Source organism: Hemitrygon akajei, chromosome 5 (assembly GCF_048418815.1).
Source record: "Hemitrygon akajei chromosome 5, sHemAka1.3, whole genome shotgun sequence".
Classification (NCBI taxonomy): Eukaryota; Metazoa; Chordata; class Chondrichthyes; order Myliobatiformes; family Dasyatidae; genus Hemitrygon; species Hemitrygon akajei.
In genome coordinates, this window is record NC_133128.1 from 84,243,268 (window position 1) to 84,262,634 (window position 19,367).

At 43.7% G+C, this 19,367-nt stretch overlaps 1 protein-coding gene across 4 annotated transcripts in view; it reads right to left on the bottom strand.

Moving 5' to 3' along the window:
- Window positions 1-16,710, bottom strand: part of phf11 (PHD finger protein 11) — an 87,607-nt gene extending 70,897 nt beyond the window's left edge. For 2 of the 4 annotated variants that reach the window (XM_073045924.1, XM_073045926.1), the window contains exons 1-3: window positions 15,934-16,710; window positions 10,147-10,251; window positions 4,041-4,174 (exon numbers count right to left, since the gene is read on the bottom strand). In XM_073045924.1, the coding sequence (XP_072902025.1) occupies window positions 4,041-4,174; window positions 10,147-10,251; window positions 15,934-16,029 (335 nt within the window). In that variant the 5' untranslated portion in view covers window positions 16,030-16,710. The remainder of the gene's footprint in view (window positions 1-4,040; window positions 4,175-10,146; window positions 10,252-15,933) is intronic. The other 2 variants (XM_073045925.1, XM_073045928.1) reach the window with 2 other exon arrangements.
- Window positions 16,711-19,367: the final 2,657 nt, after the last annotated feature.

Sequence of the window (19,367 nt, forward strand, 5' to 3'; positions counted from 1 at the left end):
TGCTGAGGACAATGAGATTGCAGGGCTCCATTCAGTGAGAAACAACAGACTGGCAATCCAATTACTAAAAACACAATTGTTAAATTTAAAATAATGTCTGAATTATTTAGAATGACATCCATGTTACAACTGAATTAAAAACAAACTGGTCTAAAATGGGGGATTGTTCACTGCATGACAGCCCTGGGGAAAAAGCTGTTTTTCAGTCTGGATCTCCATGCAGAAATGTTTCTGTATCTCCTGCAGGATGGTAGGAGACTGAACAGGTGATTACTGGGGTGGGATGAGTCCCCCATGATTTTACGAGCCCGCCATAGACATTGAGTTATGGATGGTTTCCATATCTGGTAGTTGTGTCCCAGTGATGTTCTGTGAGGCCTCAATCATTCACTGAAATGCTTTCTAGTTGATCTTGTTGCAGCTAATGTACCATACTGTCACGTCGTAAGTCAGTATGCTCTCCATGGCATATCGGTAAAAGTTGACCAGCAGCTTTTGGGGCAGATTTGCTCTCTTTACACTCCTAAGATGGTACAGGCACTGCTGAGCCTTCCCGACTGTCAGGGAGGTGTTGGTGGTCTGAGAGAGTTCCCCTGTGATGTTCACCGCCAAGAACTGAAGCTGGAGACCCTTTCCACTGCTTCATCGTTTATGAGTAGTGGAGCTTGTTCATACCTTGATTCCTGAAGTTGATCATTTCTTTGGGTTTTTTGGGATGTTGAGTGAGAGGTTATGGTTACTGCACCATTCAGACAGTTTCTGCACCTCCTCTCTGTATGCCGTTTCATTGTCATTTGTAATTAATCCCGTCACTGTGGAGTTATCTGAAAATCCGATGGTAGTTGGTGGCATAGGCAGGGGCAGAGTCATGGGTGAGAAGTGCATAAAGGAGGGTTTAGTACACATCATGTACCGGGTGTACTGGTGTTCATGGTCAAGAGGGTGAAATGTACTTGCCTAGTCTGACTGTCTGGGTGAGATTGGTAAGAAAGTCCAGAATTTAGTTGCAAATTGATGTGTTGAGTCCAAGATTGTGTAGTTTAATGGTCAGCTTGTTGGGGAGTATGGTGTTGAAGGCAGAACTTTACTTGATAAAAAGCATTCTGCCATAGGTGTCCTTGTGCTCCAGCCGTTCCAGTACGACGGGCAGAGCGAAGGAGATGGTGTCCTTGGTTGATCTGTTTGCCCTGGGCAAACTGGTGCTGGTCCAGAGTAGCAGGGATGGTGTTCTTAATGTGGAACATTCAACATGCACTAATGTCTATGCAATACTACAAAATAAACACCTTTTTCCCTGCCATGCTCAATGTTTTTATGTAAAAGTATTTTTTAAATTTCTAATGGATATTTACACAACCTGGAAGGAAGGCTGATATTGGAAAAGATTATTCTATAAACATGCATTTGAAGGGGATCCCTGATCTTGTGTAGTGCCTCCAATAGATTTAATTAAGTTGCCTTAAAATCAACATCGTGACTACAAGTGACTCAACTGTCTAGTTTGTACTTCCATATATTCTTCAGAAGATACAGCAAAACTCTTCTCCCTCTGCTACACTGTGTACAACTCCATCCAGTTTTGTCATCCAATCAACAGTCCTTCAGCTTCAGCAATCACCCTGCTCCCAGGAAGTGTCTGCTTCACTGTTTTGATTCATCAGTCCTCGGGTTTCCAGGACTGCTCGGAAACTCATCGCTTGATTCTACCTTCTTTCACCTTTCCCATTCCTTTTCTTTATCCAAGTTCATAGTTTCCCATTCTCTCTGACCCTGCAATTTGGCTTTGAACGTTTGTTTTATTGTATCAGCTACTGTCCCAGGTTGTTCCTGCAGTCAGCCCACACTTGAACTCATCTGGTGTCTGATTCAAGTCAAGTCACTTTTATTGTCATTTCGATCATAACTGCTGGTACAGTACATAGTAAAAATGAGACAACGTTTTTCAGGACCATGGTGTTACATGACACAGTACAAAAACTAGACCGAACTACGTAAAAAACACAGAGAAAGCTACACTAGACTACAGACTTACACTGGACTGCGTAAAGTGCACAAAAACAGTGCAGGCGTTACAATAAATAATAAACAGGACAGTAGGGCAAGGTGTCAGTCCAGGCTCTGGGTATTGAGGAGTCTGATAGCTTGCGGGAAGAAATTGTTACATAGTCTGGTCATGAGAGCCCGAATGCTTTGGAGTCTTTTCCCAGATGGCAGGAGGGAGAAGAGTTTGTATGAGAGGTGCGTGGGATCCTTCATAATGCTGTTTGCTTTGCGGATGCAGCGTGTAGTGTACGTGCCTGTGATGGTGGGAAGAGAGACCCCGATGATCTTCTCAGCTGACCTCACTATCCGCTGCAGGGTCTTGCGATCTGAGATGGTGCAATTTCAGAACCAGGCAGTGATGCAGATGCTCAGGATGCTCTCAATACAACCTCTATAGAATGTGATGAGGATGGGGGGTGGGAGATGGATTTTCCTCAGCTTGCGCAAAAAGTAAAGACACTGCTGGGCTTTCTTTGCTATGGAGCTGGTGCTGAGGGACCAGGTGAGATTCTCCGTCAGGTGAACACCAAGAAATTTGGTGCTCTTTACGATCCCTACCGAGGAGCCGTCGATGTTCAGCAGAGAGTGGTCGCTCTGTGCCCTCTTGAAGGCTACAACCATCTCTTTTGTTTTGTTCAAATTCAGAGACAGGTTGTTGGCTCTGCACCAGTCCATTAGCCACTGCACCTCCTCTCTGTAAGCTGACTCATCGTTCTTGCTGATGAGATCCACCACGGTCGTGTCATCGGCGAACTTGATTATGTGCTTCGAGCTGTGTGTTGCAGCACAGTCGTGGGTCAGCAGAGTGAACAGCAGTGTACTGAGCACGCAGCCCTGGGGAGCCCCGTGCTCAGTGTGATGGTGTTGGAGATGTTGCTCCCGATCCGGACTGACTGAGGTCTCCTAGAGAAATGGGATCTATCTTGACCCTTGATCTCCCAGCTAGGGAGTATGGCAGGGCTTTCAATGACTGGCATGCTGGCCAGTCCCTCCCCTCATAAAAGAAAGCCTTTGGAAGCTGGCAAAGTTCCTTGGCCTGTTTCAATGCCTGGCAAGACTGTAAAGATCTTCAGGATTCAGAAATACTTAATAACTGATTCCCGGGTCATACAAGGAGATCTAAGAGGGTCCTTCCTGAGAACTGTCTGTATGTCAGAAACTGCATTTTCTATAGGACCACACATTGTATTGATGTATCTCTCTCTATATATACATATACATACACACACACACACACACACACATATATATATATATATATATATATCTCAATCTCTCTCACATATATGTCTTATTTTCATCTTGAAAAATGCTTTAACAATGAATGGGAGAATTGCACAAAAATAGATTTCCACAAGTCAGATCATCCATAACCCAGGCAATCTCTGGATTAAATAGTTATTAAATTAAAAGAAAAAGGGCCTATGCAATTATTTTTTAAAAAAGCTAAAAAGCGCATAAAACACCATCCAACAAAGCTGAGAAAAAAATATTGAAATAATTTTAAAAATAAAGGCAATTTAAATGGTTTTTATAGATGAGATGGGACAAAGGATCCTAGACTGAACCTGGAACAGTAACCAGGAGTAAATCTCTCCAAATGTGGTAGGATCTCAGCATTCCACCAGTAATCCAGTAGCAGTGCATTAGTGCAGATATCGTGACTGTTCCTGCTAAATAAGCTTAGAACTTCCCACAAATATTCAGACTAGAGTTTGGCATGATCGGGAGATGACTGTACATTCTGACGTGGCGAATAAATATTGAAGCAAAGTCATTGACACATTAAATATGTCAATGATGACGTTGACTGAATTAATGAAAGTTTAGGAGTTTAGAAAGCAAATTGGCTATCGGGCTCTGGTTTAACTTGAGCTATGCTCGAGATTGAATGTAAAGATATTCATTGCCATCTTATCAATTTTAAGTTCAATTCAGGCACAGTTAAAAACAGCAACATGATTTTCAAATGTTTTTTTAAAAAAAGGAATAGCAACCTGTAAATGCCCAGGTCTTCATTTTCAATAATTTTTGCCTTGTCTTCGTTGGCACATGGATAGTGATAGGACTTTTTACAGGTCTTCACCTCACAACCAACTGTTGCTCCTTTCTTCCTACAAAACGAGCATTTCTGAAACAAGAACAGAAATATCGAAGGTGTACAACTCTAGAAGTTCAGAATCCTATTTTCCGGAATCCTGATGGTTTGGCAAATGGCTAAATTATTAGCATTATAAAGACTGATTATCAACAGAGCTACTGTCCATAGACACCCTTCTTCACAAGGTTGGCCACATGCTAGTCGGAATGGGAGTTCGAGTGCAGAGTGTGAAACGCTTATGATTTTGTTTTAAATTTACCAGCTGAATTGCACTGTCTTAAAATTCACCAGGGCTCAATTACCCACGCCCTTTAAACTCATCAACTTCACAGGAAAATTTATTTTATTACTGTGTGGCATGTTGAAAAATAAAAGTCTGTTGGGGTTTACTATAGTCTGGAAAATCTGCTCAGCTGGTATAACCAAAGTACCAAGGATGCTGGAATATCAGTCTTACTATATAAAAAAAATCCTCCCCTTGCCTCATTTGGCACATCAGGCAGCAACCTTGCCAATTCCTTAGGAGTGGGAATGGGAAGTGGAAATAAAATGGGTGGCCACTGGGAGATCCCGCTTTTTCTGGCAGACTAATGCTTGGCTAAACGGTCTCACAATCTACATTAGGGTCACCAATATACAGGAGGCCACACCATGAGCACTGGAGACAGCAGATGAACCCAACAGACTCACCTGGAAGGACTGTTTGTGGTCCTGAAGGGTAGCAAGAGAGGAGGTGTAGCACTTGTTCCGCTTGCCAGGAGGGAGATCAGATGGGATGGGCGAATGGACAAGGGAGTCTCCCGGTGTGGCCTCTTGTACATTGGTGAGACCCGACATAGATTGGGAGATCGTTTTGCCAAGCAGCTACGCAATGTCCGCCAGGGGAAGCAGGATCTCCCGGTGGCCACCCATTTTAATTCCACTTTCCATTCCCATATGTCACAATATGGCCTCCTCTACTGTCACAATGAGGCCACACTCAGGTTGGAGGAACAATACCTTATACTCCATCTGGGTAGCCTCCAACCTGATGGCATAAACATCGATTTATCAAACCTCTGGTAATGCACCCCCTCACCCCCTCACCTTTCCCTGTCCCCTTTCCCTCTCTCACCTCATCTCCTTGCCTGCCCATTGCCTCCCTCTGGTGCTCCTCCCTCTTTTCTGTCTTCTATGGTCTTCTATTCTCTCCCATCGGACTCCCCCTTCTCCACCCCTGTATCTCTTTCACTAATCAATTTCCTGGATCTTTACTTCATCCCCCCCACCCCCAGCTTCACCTTTCACCTTTTGATTCTCCCTCCCCTCCCCCACCTTTTGTATCTACTCATCTTTTTTTCTCCAGTCCTACCGAAGGATCTCAGCTCGAAACACCAACTGTACTTTTTTCCAAAGATGCTACATGGCTTGCTAAGTTCCTCCAGCATTTTGTGTGCATTGCTTGGATTTCCAGCATCTGCAGATTTTCTCTTGTTTGTGTCAAGGAGAGAAGGGATTTTATCTAGGACAAATCTCTTGGAATTCTTAAAAGGAGATAACCAAGTAGGTACATAAGGTTATGGCAGTGGGAGTTATCTATATGGGCTTTAGAAATGCCTTTAATAAGCTCTCTCATGACAGGCTAGTGTGCAAGGTTAAATTGCATGGGGTCCAGGGAGAGATAGCAGATTGGATTCATAATTGGCTCAGTGGAATGAAGCAAAGGGAGTTCGTCAAGGCTAGGACTAGATGGGTCGGTGTTCAGACCTTGGCTGTTTGTATTTTGTATAATTGATTCAGATGTCAATATACAAGGCATGGTTAGTAAGTTTGTGGTTGTTACTAAAATAAGCGGTGATGTAGATAGTTTAAAAGTAATGAAAAATTACAGGGGATGTGGGCAGAGGACTGCCAAATGACTTTGTCGGAGTAGGACTTATTCAGTGAGTGGGAGGTGATGGAAGGACTTATTCAGTGAGTGGAAGGTGATGGAAGGACTTATTCAGTGAGTGGAAGGTGATGGAAGGACTTATTCAGTGAGTGGAAGGTGATGGGATGACTTATTCAGTGAGTGGGAGGTGATGGGATGACTTATTCAGTGAGTGGGAGGTGATGGAAGGACTTATTCAGTGAGTGGGAGGTGATGGAAGGACTTATTCAGTGAGTGGGAGGTGATGGGATGACTTATTCAGTGAGTGGGAGGTGATGGGATGACTTATTCAGTGAGTGGGAGGTGATGGAAGGACTTATTCAGTGAGTGGGAGGTGATGGAAGGACTTATTCAGTGAGTGGGAGGTGATGGAAGGACTTATTCAGTGAGTGGGAGGTGATGGAAGGACTTATTCAGTGAGTGGGAGGTGATGGGATGACATTCAGTGAGTGGGAGGTGATGGGATGACTTATTCAGTGAGTGGGAGGTGATGGAAGGACTTATTCAGTGAGTGGAAGGTGATGGAAGGACTTATTCAGTGAATGGAAGGTGATGGGATGACTTATTCAGTGAGTGGGAGGTGATGGGATGACTTATTCAGTGAGTGGGAGGTGATGGGATGACTTATTCAGTGAGTGGAAGGTGATGGAAGGACATTCAGTGAGTGGGAGGTGATGGAAGGACTTATTCAGTGAGTGGGAGGTGATGGAAGGACTTATTCAGTGAGTGGAAGGTGATGGAAGGACTTATTCAGTGAGTGGAAGGTGATGGGATGACTTATTCAGTGAGTGTATGGAACAGAGGGACCTAGTGGCCTTACAGGTAGATAGGATGGTAAGAAAGGAGTTTGGCACATTGACCTTCAACAGTCAGGCTGGGAAGTTACACTGTAGTTACACTAGATGTTGGTGGAGCCACACTTTTAAGTATTGTGTACAGATTTGGACACCCTGTCATAGGAATGATGCCATGTAACTAGGACAGCAGAGAAGAATGACCAGGATGTTGTCTGGACTTCAGGACCTGAGTCACAAGGACAGGTTGCATGGGCAAGGACTATTCCCTGGAATGTTAACAAGGATTTTATTCTCAGAAATGTTGGAGATTGAGGGGTGACTACTGGAGGTATACAAGATCATAATATTTTTCCCTGGGAGGGTTTGCTAAAAGCAAAAGAGTGTAGGTTTAAGATTAAAAGCAAAAAATTTGAAAAGGACATGAAGAGCAGCTTCTTCACACAATGGAGTGGGTGTATTTGGAATGAGATGCCAGAAATAGTGGTTGAGGTAGGGAAGTTAGCAACATTTGAAAGCCATCTAGATAACTACATGGATAGCAGAGGTAGATGGGACTAGCACAGACGGCATGGGCAAGTTGAGCCAACGGACCTGTTTCCATGCTGTATTGTAGGTTTTCACCAATAAAATGATGAGGAATTTTATGTTTATGAAAAACCATAACAACTCATCAATTGAACTTCAAGCGCCAAACACCAAAAGTGCAGTAACTTCACGTAATACATTGTCACGTGACCACTGGTGAACCTCAGTGACTTCTGGCTGGTTGCTAACGAAACAAGGTTAGCAACTAAATACCTTGTTAACCACACTTTTTTTGGCAAATGATCATTGCAAGTAATAGTAATAACCTCCCTTAGGACTTGGAGGCAATTCGATGTGGCAAAAGCATGGAAAAGCATGAAAGGTTGGGTACAGGTCAAATTGAAAACTTGGGATCCAGGCCTCAGAGCATATTGAAGAACTGGACATGATGCTTGGATGGAAATTTTGCAGGCTGGATTCGAGGCGGCCAAGTCTGGCGTATCCAAGCAGCGGAACCCATTGTTTAGATGGAAATTTAAGTGCCAGGCCAGATTGAAAAGGTCAGGGTGGCGAGGTACAGCCAGTTCAGATCACTGCTCATAGTGGTAGAACAGATTGTTCAGATGGAGAGTTAAGCACCGTGCCAGATTGAAAATGTCAGGGTGTAGGGGTCCGAGGGGAGGTACAGGCCAGTTTGAATCACTGCTCCATGACTTTTACTCAGCTCTGCACTCAACTATGGAACTCTCTTTACAGACTTCAGTTCAGAAATGATATTTGTTCGCATGATTTTTTTTTGCATGGGTTATTTTATTCTTTTTTTTAATGGGCATGGTCTTTATTCTCTGTATATTGGGTGTTCGACAGTCTTCTATATGTTTGTTTCTGAATTTCTTTGTTTCATGGCTGCCTGGTAGGAGACGAATATCAAGGATATATACATACTTTGATAATAAATGTACTTTGAACTTTGATAACGTCAGACCAGCCTCTCAGAGTGAAACCCTAACTCTAGATTATGTATGTTTCCACCAATTACATTGCCCTACAGTGAGACTCTTTGCCCAGATTCTTCCCCATTAATAAGTTTAACTGGCAAAGTTACTAAATTACAGAGTTTTGTAATGACTGCACTTATGGTTGATTCCCAATGTTTTTAAAACACGCGTGGTAATTTCTCAAGATTCACTTGAAGTACTATGCTATATCTCACGTTAAAAAAGTGAGCAGCACATGCTCGGTGTTCATCGCTGCTGATCACTCATCAATACTCAAATAACAATCTAGCATCGCAATCTTTCAAACCAATTTCACAAGTGCCATGCTGTGATCCTAGAGGAAAAAGTTACAAAGTTTATCCTTTCCACTAATATGAAACATTAATTTTCAATTCAAAGTTCAAAGTACATTTATCAAAGTATGCATACTATATATAACCTTGAGATTCACCTCCTTACAGGCAGCCACAAAACAAAGAAACCCCAGTAGAAACCATTAAACAAGACCATCAAACACCCAACATGCAGAGAGAAAAAAAAACACAAATCACGCAAACAACAAAAGTACAGGTAGTCCCCGAGTTACAAACGTCCGACTTACGAACAACTCGTACTTACAAACTGAGGAAGGAGAACACTGTCTGCCATTTTAAGTCGGATCACGACGCCGTCTACCATTTTAAGTCGGATCGCGATGCCGTCCACCATTTTAAGACAGATCGCCACACTGTCCACCATTTCATACCCAAGTCGTTGCCATTGACACGGTGTTGAGTGTGTAACTTTATATTTGGCTTAAATTTTTCTTAGCAAGATTCACCCTGACCTAACCCCCCCCCCCCCCCCCCACTTTTTCCGGTCGGCCGTTAGCACAGTGAGATCAGCACTGAGTTCAAGAACAGAGGTTCCCGAGTTCGATCCAGTGACAGACCGCTCCCGAACTCCCACTTGTTCCATTTAACCTGTCTCAGTGCGGTGGACTTTAGGACTTGGGGAATTCAGTGCGGTGGTCCTTAGGAGCCAGTGGAGCTCGGGACCCGCCACCCGCAGTGTTTCTGTTCCGTTGACTGGAAACAATCACCATTGAAAATAAAATGGAAATAATAAAGCATTTGGAAAGAGGTGAAATGTCATCATCGGTCATTGGAAAAGCGTTAGGCTACAGTTAGTCAACGATCGGAACAATTTTAAAGGATAAAATGAGAATAATGGAGCATGTGAAAGGCCCTGCCCTGATGAAAGCTACAATTATTACTAAGCAATGCAGTGGTTTAATTATTGAAATACATACATTAGTTAAGTGTTTTATATGCATAGAAAGGTAAAATATATACTATATACTAGGACAAAAGTTTGACTAACTGATTCTAAATAATACCGGATGTACTTGTTCCAACTTACGTACAAACCCGATTTAAAGACGGACACAGGAATGGAACTCGTACATAACTCGGGGACTGCCTGTAAATTGTTTGCAGCAATCGTTTACTGGAAATCGTGTTATTAATGAAGTATTTAGTTGTTTTTTTTGGTTTGCTTGTCACTGGTAAGTAGTTGCTGAGCTCACTAGCACCTTAAACCAGAATTGCCATAAATATACAAGTCTGCTTCGCCCACAGTAATTACTTTTCTATTTTCAGGTTTCAAAGTGCAGTTTTATCGATTATCACAGTAAATTTACATAGAAAAATGCCACAACTTGTACTGGAGCATTTTAGTTTCAATCCATGAGTTACTTTGAGTAAAGGGTACATATAATTATTGAAATCTTACCAACTTGCTTCCTCTGTTAATTTCCTTTTTTATATCTTTGAGCAAAAATCCACCAAAAACATCAAAATCTTGAGAATTTTGATTGACAAGATTTGAAGAGAAAAGCTGAAAAGGAAAAAAATAATGTAAATGCATCGCAGAAGCCAGGGATACCCAAATGTTTGTACATGGAAGGCCACTTCCAGGTCAAAATAGATGGTTAAAAATAGTTGCTGGGATTTTCAGGAATATGAAGTGTGGGTACATGGAGCTCAATGGGCATGTGTGGAGTTGCCTGGTGATGTAGAATGATTTCAAATGTTGTGCCCATATATAACCTCAGTGGAAGGTCAAGGCACACTTCAGCAAGAAGTAACAGGCCTTGGCCTTGTGTAGGTTGCTTCTGAAGTTCAAGCAGTCCATCTTCCTACGGGTAAACTTCTTTGAGACTGCACCACACTGTCACCTTCACTGCTGATCTTCCAGCTCTTCCTTCTCCCTCTGATCCTGTACCAAGCAAACCCCAATTTACTCTCAAGCCTTTTCCCCATCATATGCTCTGCCCAATGACATGTCCCCACACTCCATTTCTGCTCCGGCTATCCACATTTTCCTACCCAGGTCATGGTACTCCTTTTGACCCTACCCATTCAAACCCTCACACCTCTCTTTGACCCCAACCACCCCTTCCTCCAACCTTCTGTCCAATCTCTCCTTCCAAGTCTTCTATCAAGATTTTTACCTGACTTCCTCCTACCATCACAATCAAAGCACTTTTTCCAGCTCCAAAGATTAATCCCCTTTTCCAATTGCTCAACCCCAGAATTCTGTCAATCCCTTCCTCCTCCACTGATTGTGATCATCTGTAAAGCCCTGAAAAGAGAGAGATAGAATGGGAGATTCCTCTACTACACACCGGCAGAGTTTCAACAGACTATAACATTTCCGTGACTTTAAACTCTGTGACTGTATGAATGACAGCTTTTGAACTGGAAGAGTTTTGAACTATAAAAAAAATTTGTGCTACCTAAGATGCAGGTCCTCCATGGGTTACGACGGGATTTCATGCCTATCAAACACCCGTAACCCGAACAGCTTGCAAGTCAGAAATGTGAAAATGCGTCAATATATTTAAATTAAAACAAAAGTCAACCAAAGTGTTTAACTCAGCTATTCAAATTTCTCTGCAAATTGAAATTATATTGGCACAATCCAAAGTTCAAAGTAAATTTACTACCAAAGTACATACAGTACACGTTACCATATACCACCTTCAGATCCATTCTCTTATAAGTTTTCACATGGCAGAAGACCTGCCTGCAGCCGGCAAATCTATTTCCCAAAGCCAGTCTCCCAAACATCCGTTTGTATCCACACGAGATTCTGCAGATGCTGTAAGTCTTTAGCAACCCACACAAACTGCAGGAGGACCTCAGCAGGGCCAGGCAGCATCTATGGAAGGGAATAAATAGTCGACATTTGGGGTCAAGTCCTGTTGAAGGGTCTCAGCCCAAAACATCAACTATTTATTTCCATCCATAGATGCTGCCTGACCTGACTTCATCCAGCATTTTCTACGTTATTCACTCATAAGTAGAAATTACATACGAGCCAGGTGTTGATAACCTGGGGAACATGTGTAGTTATCTCATCACAGAAGTTGTGATGATAATTGGAAGGGGAGACTAGGGCAGAAGATCCCCGGTTCCCATTAGGAGATTAAATTTTAGAGGTATTCGGTTTAGTATTCATGTATGGAAGGTTCCCCAGAGGTGGAGCACAGGACAGAGGAATTCAAAAGGGTTGCATGGGTGAACAACCAGTGGCGTATCTAAGGTACGGCAGGAATGGCACATGCCCTGGGCACCACTTGAAGGGGGGTGCCACTGAGCAGTGTCTACTAAAGTCAGACAAGCCATCTTCGGATAGTGAGAAAAGAATTTTCTTCAGATGTATGATCTGTCTTTGATTATCATGGCTGAGAAGCACTAGGATGGCCTTATTTCAGAGGATTGTGTAAGAAGATTGTGAAATGTTTCTTCACGAAGAAGTGGAGATGAAGGATGGAAGAGATGGAAGTTGGAGGTGGAGGAAGCCAAGAAGCCAAGCAAGTCCTTCATGCCCTTCTTTGGAAAGCCCGGAACAAGTAGTTCGACTCGTTCTATGGAGTCGCCTGCATTTGCTACAAGTTCGTTAGAATCCGAAGGTGGATCAAGTACAAATGCGTCACAAGCCGAGGAAGAAGTCAGATAAATCCGAGTATGACGAGTATGAAGAATGAGGCTGTCACAGAGAACGTGGACATGACAGGAGGGGAAGACGATGGTGGTGGTGGTGGTGATGTTGAGTTTATTGACGAGGTTTTAGCTGACGAGATTGAACCTGATGACACTGAACCTAGTGAACTGGATGGTGTCAAAGAGCCTTGAACTGTCATACCAGAACAGCATGACATTGGACTTCTGAAGTTCGACAAGGATACTGGAAAAGCAATTCTGCCTAACGCGTTGAGAACAGAAATAACAAAGCTGGGTTCGAAGTATTTCTAGAACAGTGAGGGACCTTTCCTACCAACAAATAACTGCTCAATGAACAAAACTTGGTTCAAGAAGAAATTGTGAAATGGTCATGGTGAGGAAGTGACTCACTCATGGCTGGTCTACTCCCCTTCTAAAAAGTCTGCGTTTTGTATCTGTTGTCTTCTCTATTCCCAGTCAGACCACCAATCCTCATTGGAGCAGGAAAGTGGATTCAACCAGCGGAAAGCACCTGAAAGGATTAGTGTTCATGAAAATGCCAAGAATCATTGGGAATGCTTCACACAGTGGAAAGAAATGGAAAGAAATTTAGCTGGAAACGGAGGAGTTATTGACGCGGTATTTCAGTCACAGATTGAGAAGGAAAAGCAGAAGTGGCGTGATATCTTGACGAGAATCCTTCACTGCAGAAAATTCCTTGTGACTCAGAACCTGGCTTTGCGAGGACACAGGGAGTCACTTCAGCTAGACGATGACTCCAATGTGGGAAATTTCCTTGGCTTACTGAAACTACTGGCCATCTTCGACCCTGTCATAAAAGAACACCTCACTCATTTGGAAAGTCATCCTGGATCCATGTCTTAACTTTCACCGGGTGTTGAGAACGAATTCATCTACATGATGGCATCCACTGTTCGCCGGAGTTTACTGAGAAGCATTCGTAAAGCCAAGTACTATGGTCTCATGTTCGACTCGACTCCTGATCAGGCACACCGTGAGCAGATGTCAGAAGTAGTGAGATATGTGGAAGTTGATTTTGAGAGGAAAACAGTCAGTGTTAGAGAGTCCTTCCTTGGGGTTTTATCCAGATAAGCCAGAAGGATGCTGAGAGCTTGGTTGCAGACATCATGAAACAGCTAGAGAAGGACGAAATGGAGCTACAAGATTGTCGGTCACAGTGCTATGGCAACGCTGCTGTGATGGTTGGACACAGAAGTGGAGTTCATCAAAGGATAAGTGAGAAAAACAACCTGGCAGTGTTTGCGAATTGCGACAATCACTCACTCAGCTTGGTGGGTGTACATGCAGCCAAGCAGGATACAATGATGGTCACGTTATTTGGAACCATCGAAGCTCTCTACTTGTTTTTCTCTCGTTCAACACAGTGCTGGGAAAAACTCAAAAACGCCGTGCCTGTGGTTGCTGAGTCGGAGTCCGAAACCAGGTGGAGTGCAAGGACAGAAACAGTGAAGCCCGTCAACAAGTACCTTGAGGAGATACTTCAAATTCTCCAGGACATGATAGACAATGAAAAGGAGACCAGTGAAACAAGAAATGACACAAGGCAGCTGTACAACCGCATGTTGAGTTACGATTTTCTGATTTTGCTGGGATTTTGGAACAAAGTACTCATTCGCATTGACCGTATTCAAAAGAGGCTGCAGGATCCTAGCGTGATCTTCCACAATGCTGCCCTGGACTTGAAAGCCCTCTGAGATCATTTTTATGATAAACGTGAAGTGTTGGTTAGTGAGTCACTCTGTCAAGAATGGAAACTGAAAGTCGTCAGAGATGAAAAAAACGAATGGCTGATGAGAACTCGAGAGAAGGAGGAAATGGAGAGAATCATGAAGGGAACGCTCGACCGTCTTCACAGAGAAATGGATGAAAGATTCGTTCGTTTGCATGACGCTGACACCAAATATGGGTTTCTTCTCGATGTCGAGAGACTGTGTTATGGTGCTGACAGTAACGGCCTAAAGAAGAAGTGTGACAATTTGGGCGAATTGTACAGCTCTGATATTGATGGACAGCAACTATATGAAGAAATTTTGGATGGCAGAATGTTGCTATCAAGGCGGGTCAACATGAAAATATCAAGACCTGAAGAGCTTCTGAATTTGTTGTTCAGAATGGAGATGAGAGCATCTTCCCCAATCTTGCATTGCTATTCAGATAATGCTAACCATCGCAGTTTCCATCGCCAGCTGTGAGAGATCATTCAGCAAGTTAAATCTAATACTTTCGTATTTGAGAGCCTCCATGGGTCAAGGCAGACCCTGTGATCTTGCTCTGCTGAGTGTAGAAAGAGAAGAAACTGAAAAAACTGACTTTGATCACATCATAGACCAATTTGCATCAGTGAAAGCAAGGAAGGTGCAGTTATAATTTTCATGTAGTGCCATAATTTGTTAATTAAAAGATTAACGAGCTTGACTTGTATTTTTGAGCTGATTTTATGGTAAAGTTATCTAAAAGATGGGTATCAGATGTTTGGACGGGGGCGCAATTTCAATGACTGCCATAGGTGCTATTTTCCGTAGGTACTCCCCTGTGAACAATGGTAACAATGATGTGCCATTAATCAGAGGGGAGATGCTGGCACTGTAGTTGATCCTGGCCCGTGCGTCGCCCTGTGAATTTAGATGCAAAGACCAGAAGTTGGAAGGTTAAAAAGAGTTACAAACTGATGAATAATAAACTGGGCGACATTGTTCCTGTAAGTGTAGATCTCAAGAGAGCTAGCGGTAAGATAAACTCCGCACCTGAAGCAAAATAAATCCAATAGCATACACAAAGTGTCGGAGCTTCAGAACCATTAATGACTCAGTCAGGGTCTACCCTGACCAACAAAGGTGCGTGGAGCAGTGTGGGATAAGGTTCGAGCAGGTAAAAGCAAATTTGGTCCCACAAAACAGTTTACTAACCCAGGTGATTTTCTTCCTCACTAACCTCAGCTCCGCCTCGCCAGATTTTAATTTCAGGAACTACCTACTCCCCCAATTTGCATGGACAACAAAATATCCACGCAAATCAGGCCGGCAGGATTACACTTTATTATTTCAGAGGGTAGCAGCTAAGCTTGCTGCATTGATATTACTTACTGAAATATACATCACGGAATAGGCCCTTCGAGCCGCGGCGCCTAGCAACCGCCCCCCCCCCCCTCCCGATTTAATCCTGGCCGAATGACCGGACAGTTTACAATGCCCCATTAACCGGCCAACCGGCGCACCTTTGCGGGAGGACACGGGGAGACAACGGGCAGCGACGGGGACTGAACCCGAGTGGCTGGTACTGTGAAAGTGCTGACGCTTGCCAAACCAATCCGAAGAGTTTAGCTATCTTTAACAATTTTACGGGCGGGTTTGCGATTCAATCTTCCATGTTCTGCGGAGTTGAGAACGGATGAAAAAAGTGTAAGACACACACACACACACACACAAAATTCCATCACCGAAAAAAAATCCTTAGGGGCATAACAATGTGGAGACAAACAAACTTTTATCACCCACGGGATTTCAAATATGTCACAGTAGCGTCTACCTACCAGGCAGTTCTGATGTACTGCAATACTGTCATCAGCGAAGAGTTTCCCCGTTAGGTTACTTTCTTCTGCCCTCAGACACAGTCCACATTCTCTCATCTTGGCTCAACTCTTGTCGGTCCGAACGGCATTCATACCCAGACAGAAGCTTCCTGACAGTTATGACGTCCTTCTTACTTCCAGCCCAGTTGTAACCCAGGTAGCAGGCGGATGCGCAAACGGTCCCCTCCCGACACTTCGGCTTTCAGTGGGTCGGTTTCGATTTCGCAGAAATTAGGCCTCGGCACAGAGAGAGAGAACAGGCGCAAGTTGACGCTTATGGCCTCACTCAGTCCGGTAGGCAGAGCGGAATAAGCGGTCGAAAGGACAGCATTTACACTCCTATTTACACACGCTGTCACTTCCTCTGGCTACTCGCACTCTCTATGCACGTTCGTTCTTAACACGCACCAGGGTCCGTACGATCCCTTTGGCTGCTGTTTTATTTTTGTACACGCAGTCCTCGCTTTGGTAACCGGCAGCTACTGCCCTCTAGACGGGGCGAGGAGCAGTAAAGCTAAATCATGAAGTCAGAAGAGCCGAGGCTTCAACGTGCAGGTTCTGGGCAGCATTCAGTTTGGGACTACCTTTCTCACTTATTGGGGGGCACCTTCGCTCCATCCGCCAAAAGCGGAGCTTCCCGGTGGCCAAACAGTTTAATTCCGTTTCCCATTCCCGTTCTGAAGTGTCGATCCATGATCCATCCTCGGTATTTCATCTGGGTAGCCTCCAACCAGATGGCATGAATATCTATTTCTCCTTCCGGTAAAAAAAATAACATTTACCCTCCGCCCATTCCCCACTCTGGCCTCTTCTTACCTGCCTATCAGCTCGCCTCCTCCTTCCCTTTCTCCATGGTTCACTCTGCTCTCCTATCAGATTCCTTCTTCTCCAGCCCTTGATCTTTACCTATCACCTTACAGCTCGTCCTCCTTTCCCTCCCCCCACCTTTTTATTCTGGCATCTTCCCCCTTCCTTTCCAGTCCTGATGAAGGGTCTCAGCCCAAAACGTCGACTACAGCTGTATTTATTCGGATCCATAGATGCTGCCTGACCTGTTGAGTTCCTCCAGCATTTTGTGTGTGTTGCTTCTTACTTACTGAATGCATTTACCGTGGATATAATGACGTTAGGGCATCGAACTTGGTGCGATAAAGATCAGACCCAGGCTGTAGCTTCAAGCAAAGATACAGTTGTAATTTCAATCCGTGCAAAATCTACTTAAAACTAATTCCTTTCCCTCTCCAACCTCATTGTCATTATTCCTCCTGATACAAAAAAAACTCCCTCTTCAATCTGATTAGTTCCCAAATCATCCGTGTCCATATTCCCCAGAACTCCTTGTTTGAATCCCCTTTTAAACAGCCTGTGAATTCAAATGAAGGAAATCTGAAAACATTGTTGAAAAATCACAGCAGGCCAGGCAGCATCAGTGGAGAAGGAAAGAGTCCTTCTCTGTCAACAACCTGAGACGTTGAAGACCAAATACATTTCCAGCATCACTCATAGATGTGGGATTGCAACTGGCTGATCACATTTCTATTTACCTGTTTTTGACAGAGAATCACTTGCAATGGCATCATGCTTAACCATTCACTCTGGCGCTCCACAAGAATTCCTCCCAAATCTTTCCTTCCTCCTTTACATTCCTCCTTGTTCCTCCTGACAACCATCACATATACACTGGTGACACTAAAGACAGCAGATGTTGGATGCTAAAGTAATAAGTAACCTGTTGGAGGAAAGGAACTTTCAACATTTCTGGTCAAATCTTGCATCAGGAGAGGGGAATGCTGAAACAGGCATGAGGTTGGTGGACTGAGGAGGGTTGAAAGACTTGGGAGACAGTGGTAGGTAAATGACATTGGAGCCTGATAGATGAGGCAAGGTGGGCAGAGGAGAGGGTAAAGGCTGAAGACAGCTTCTGGAGGGATACAAACAAGAACATGAATGGCTACCAGTGTTGGATATTTTTTAAAGGAGGTTAAAGGTAGATGGGATCAGGACCAGAACCACATACGATGGGATGTAGCCTGTGGGCGAAGCTGGACCACGAGGGGGAAGGGGTCAAAACTGGGACGAGAACAGAATCAAAGGGGAGAGGGGGTTGGTACCTAACTTGGAAAACTTAATGCTCGTGCCATTGGGCTGTAGACTACTCAAGTGGAATATGAAATGTTGTTCCTTCAACTTGCATTAGTCCTCATTTTGGCAGTGGAAAAGACAAACAAGGCATGCCTTACTCATTCAGGCCAAGTTCCCAAGAACAAAAATACAATGTATTTTATGTTGAAAGGGTGTCAGTATAGCTTTATACAGAGATGTGTTACTGACAGCATTGCTGTGCCAGAAACCGCGACTTCTGCCTGTCATCACACGATGATGAGTCTGGTGTGCAGTGGCTGCCTGTGAGGGCTGGTATTGGGCAGGGTGCGGAGAGATAAGCAGCTGCCCAGCACTGAGATGCGGGACTTCATTCTGGACAATGTGATAGCCTGTTTGTCATTGCTGGGAAACTGTACAGCTCCTCCATCTGCTGATCAATCCAATCCAAATGATCTCTCTCATCACTTCATATCATGTGATGGAAGCTGTTGTTCCCCCCCGTTTGGCTGCACAGCTCTCTCGTGCCTGGAGACTCCTCTATGGTACAAGAACAGCAGTGGTTGCTACCCTTTGAGCTTGTGCAGCCACAGACAATGAGGGAGTGGGGTCATTATAACAAATCAGTGCTCAGCAGGACCTGATTCTTTGAATACCACAGTGCTAATACTGAATTCTGGTGGTCCAGTCAAAGGCCTAATAAAAGTGAAAAATAAACCTCTCTGAAATTTCTTTATTATCTAAGCTGTCTTGGATAATACAGAGGCTAGTACCCATGATAGAGTTGACTAATTTTACAACTTTATGCAGATTCTTTCAATCCTCTGCAGTAGCACCCACCATCACACCAGATGGTGATGCAGCCAGAATGCTCTCTATGCCACAGTTCCAGAAGCTTTATAGTGTTTTAGGTGACAAGCCAAATCTCTCCAAACTCCTAATGAAATGTAGCTGCTTTCTAGCCTTTTTTTTGATAGATAGATAGATAGATACTTTATTCATCCCCATGGGGAAATTCAACTTTTTTTTTCCAATGTCCCATACACTTGTTGTAGCAAAACTAATTACATACAATACTTAACTCAGTAAAAAAAAATGATATGCATCTAAATCACTATCTCAAAAAGCATTAATAATAGCTTTTAAAAAGTTCTTAAGTCCTGGCGGTAGAATTGTAAAGCCTAATGGCATAGCTGCATCAATATGTTGGGTCCAGGTTAGGTCCTCAGAGAACTTGATACCCAGGAACTTGAAATTTCTCACTCCACTTCGGATCCCTCTGTGAGAACTGGTTT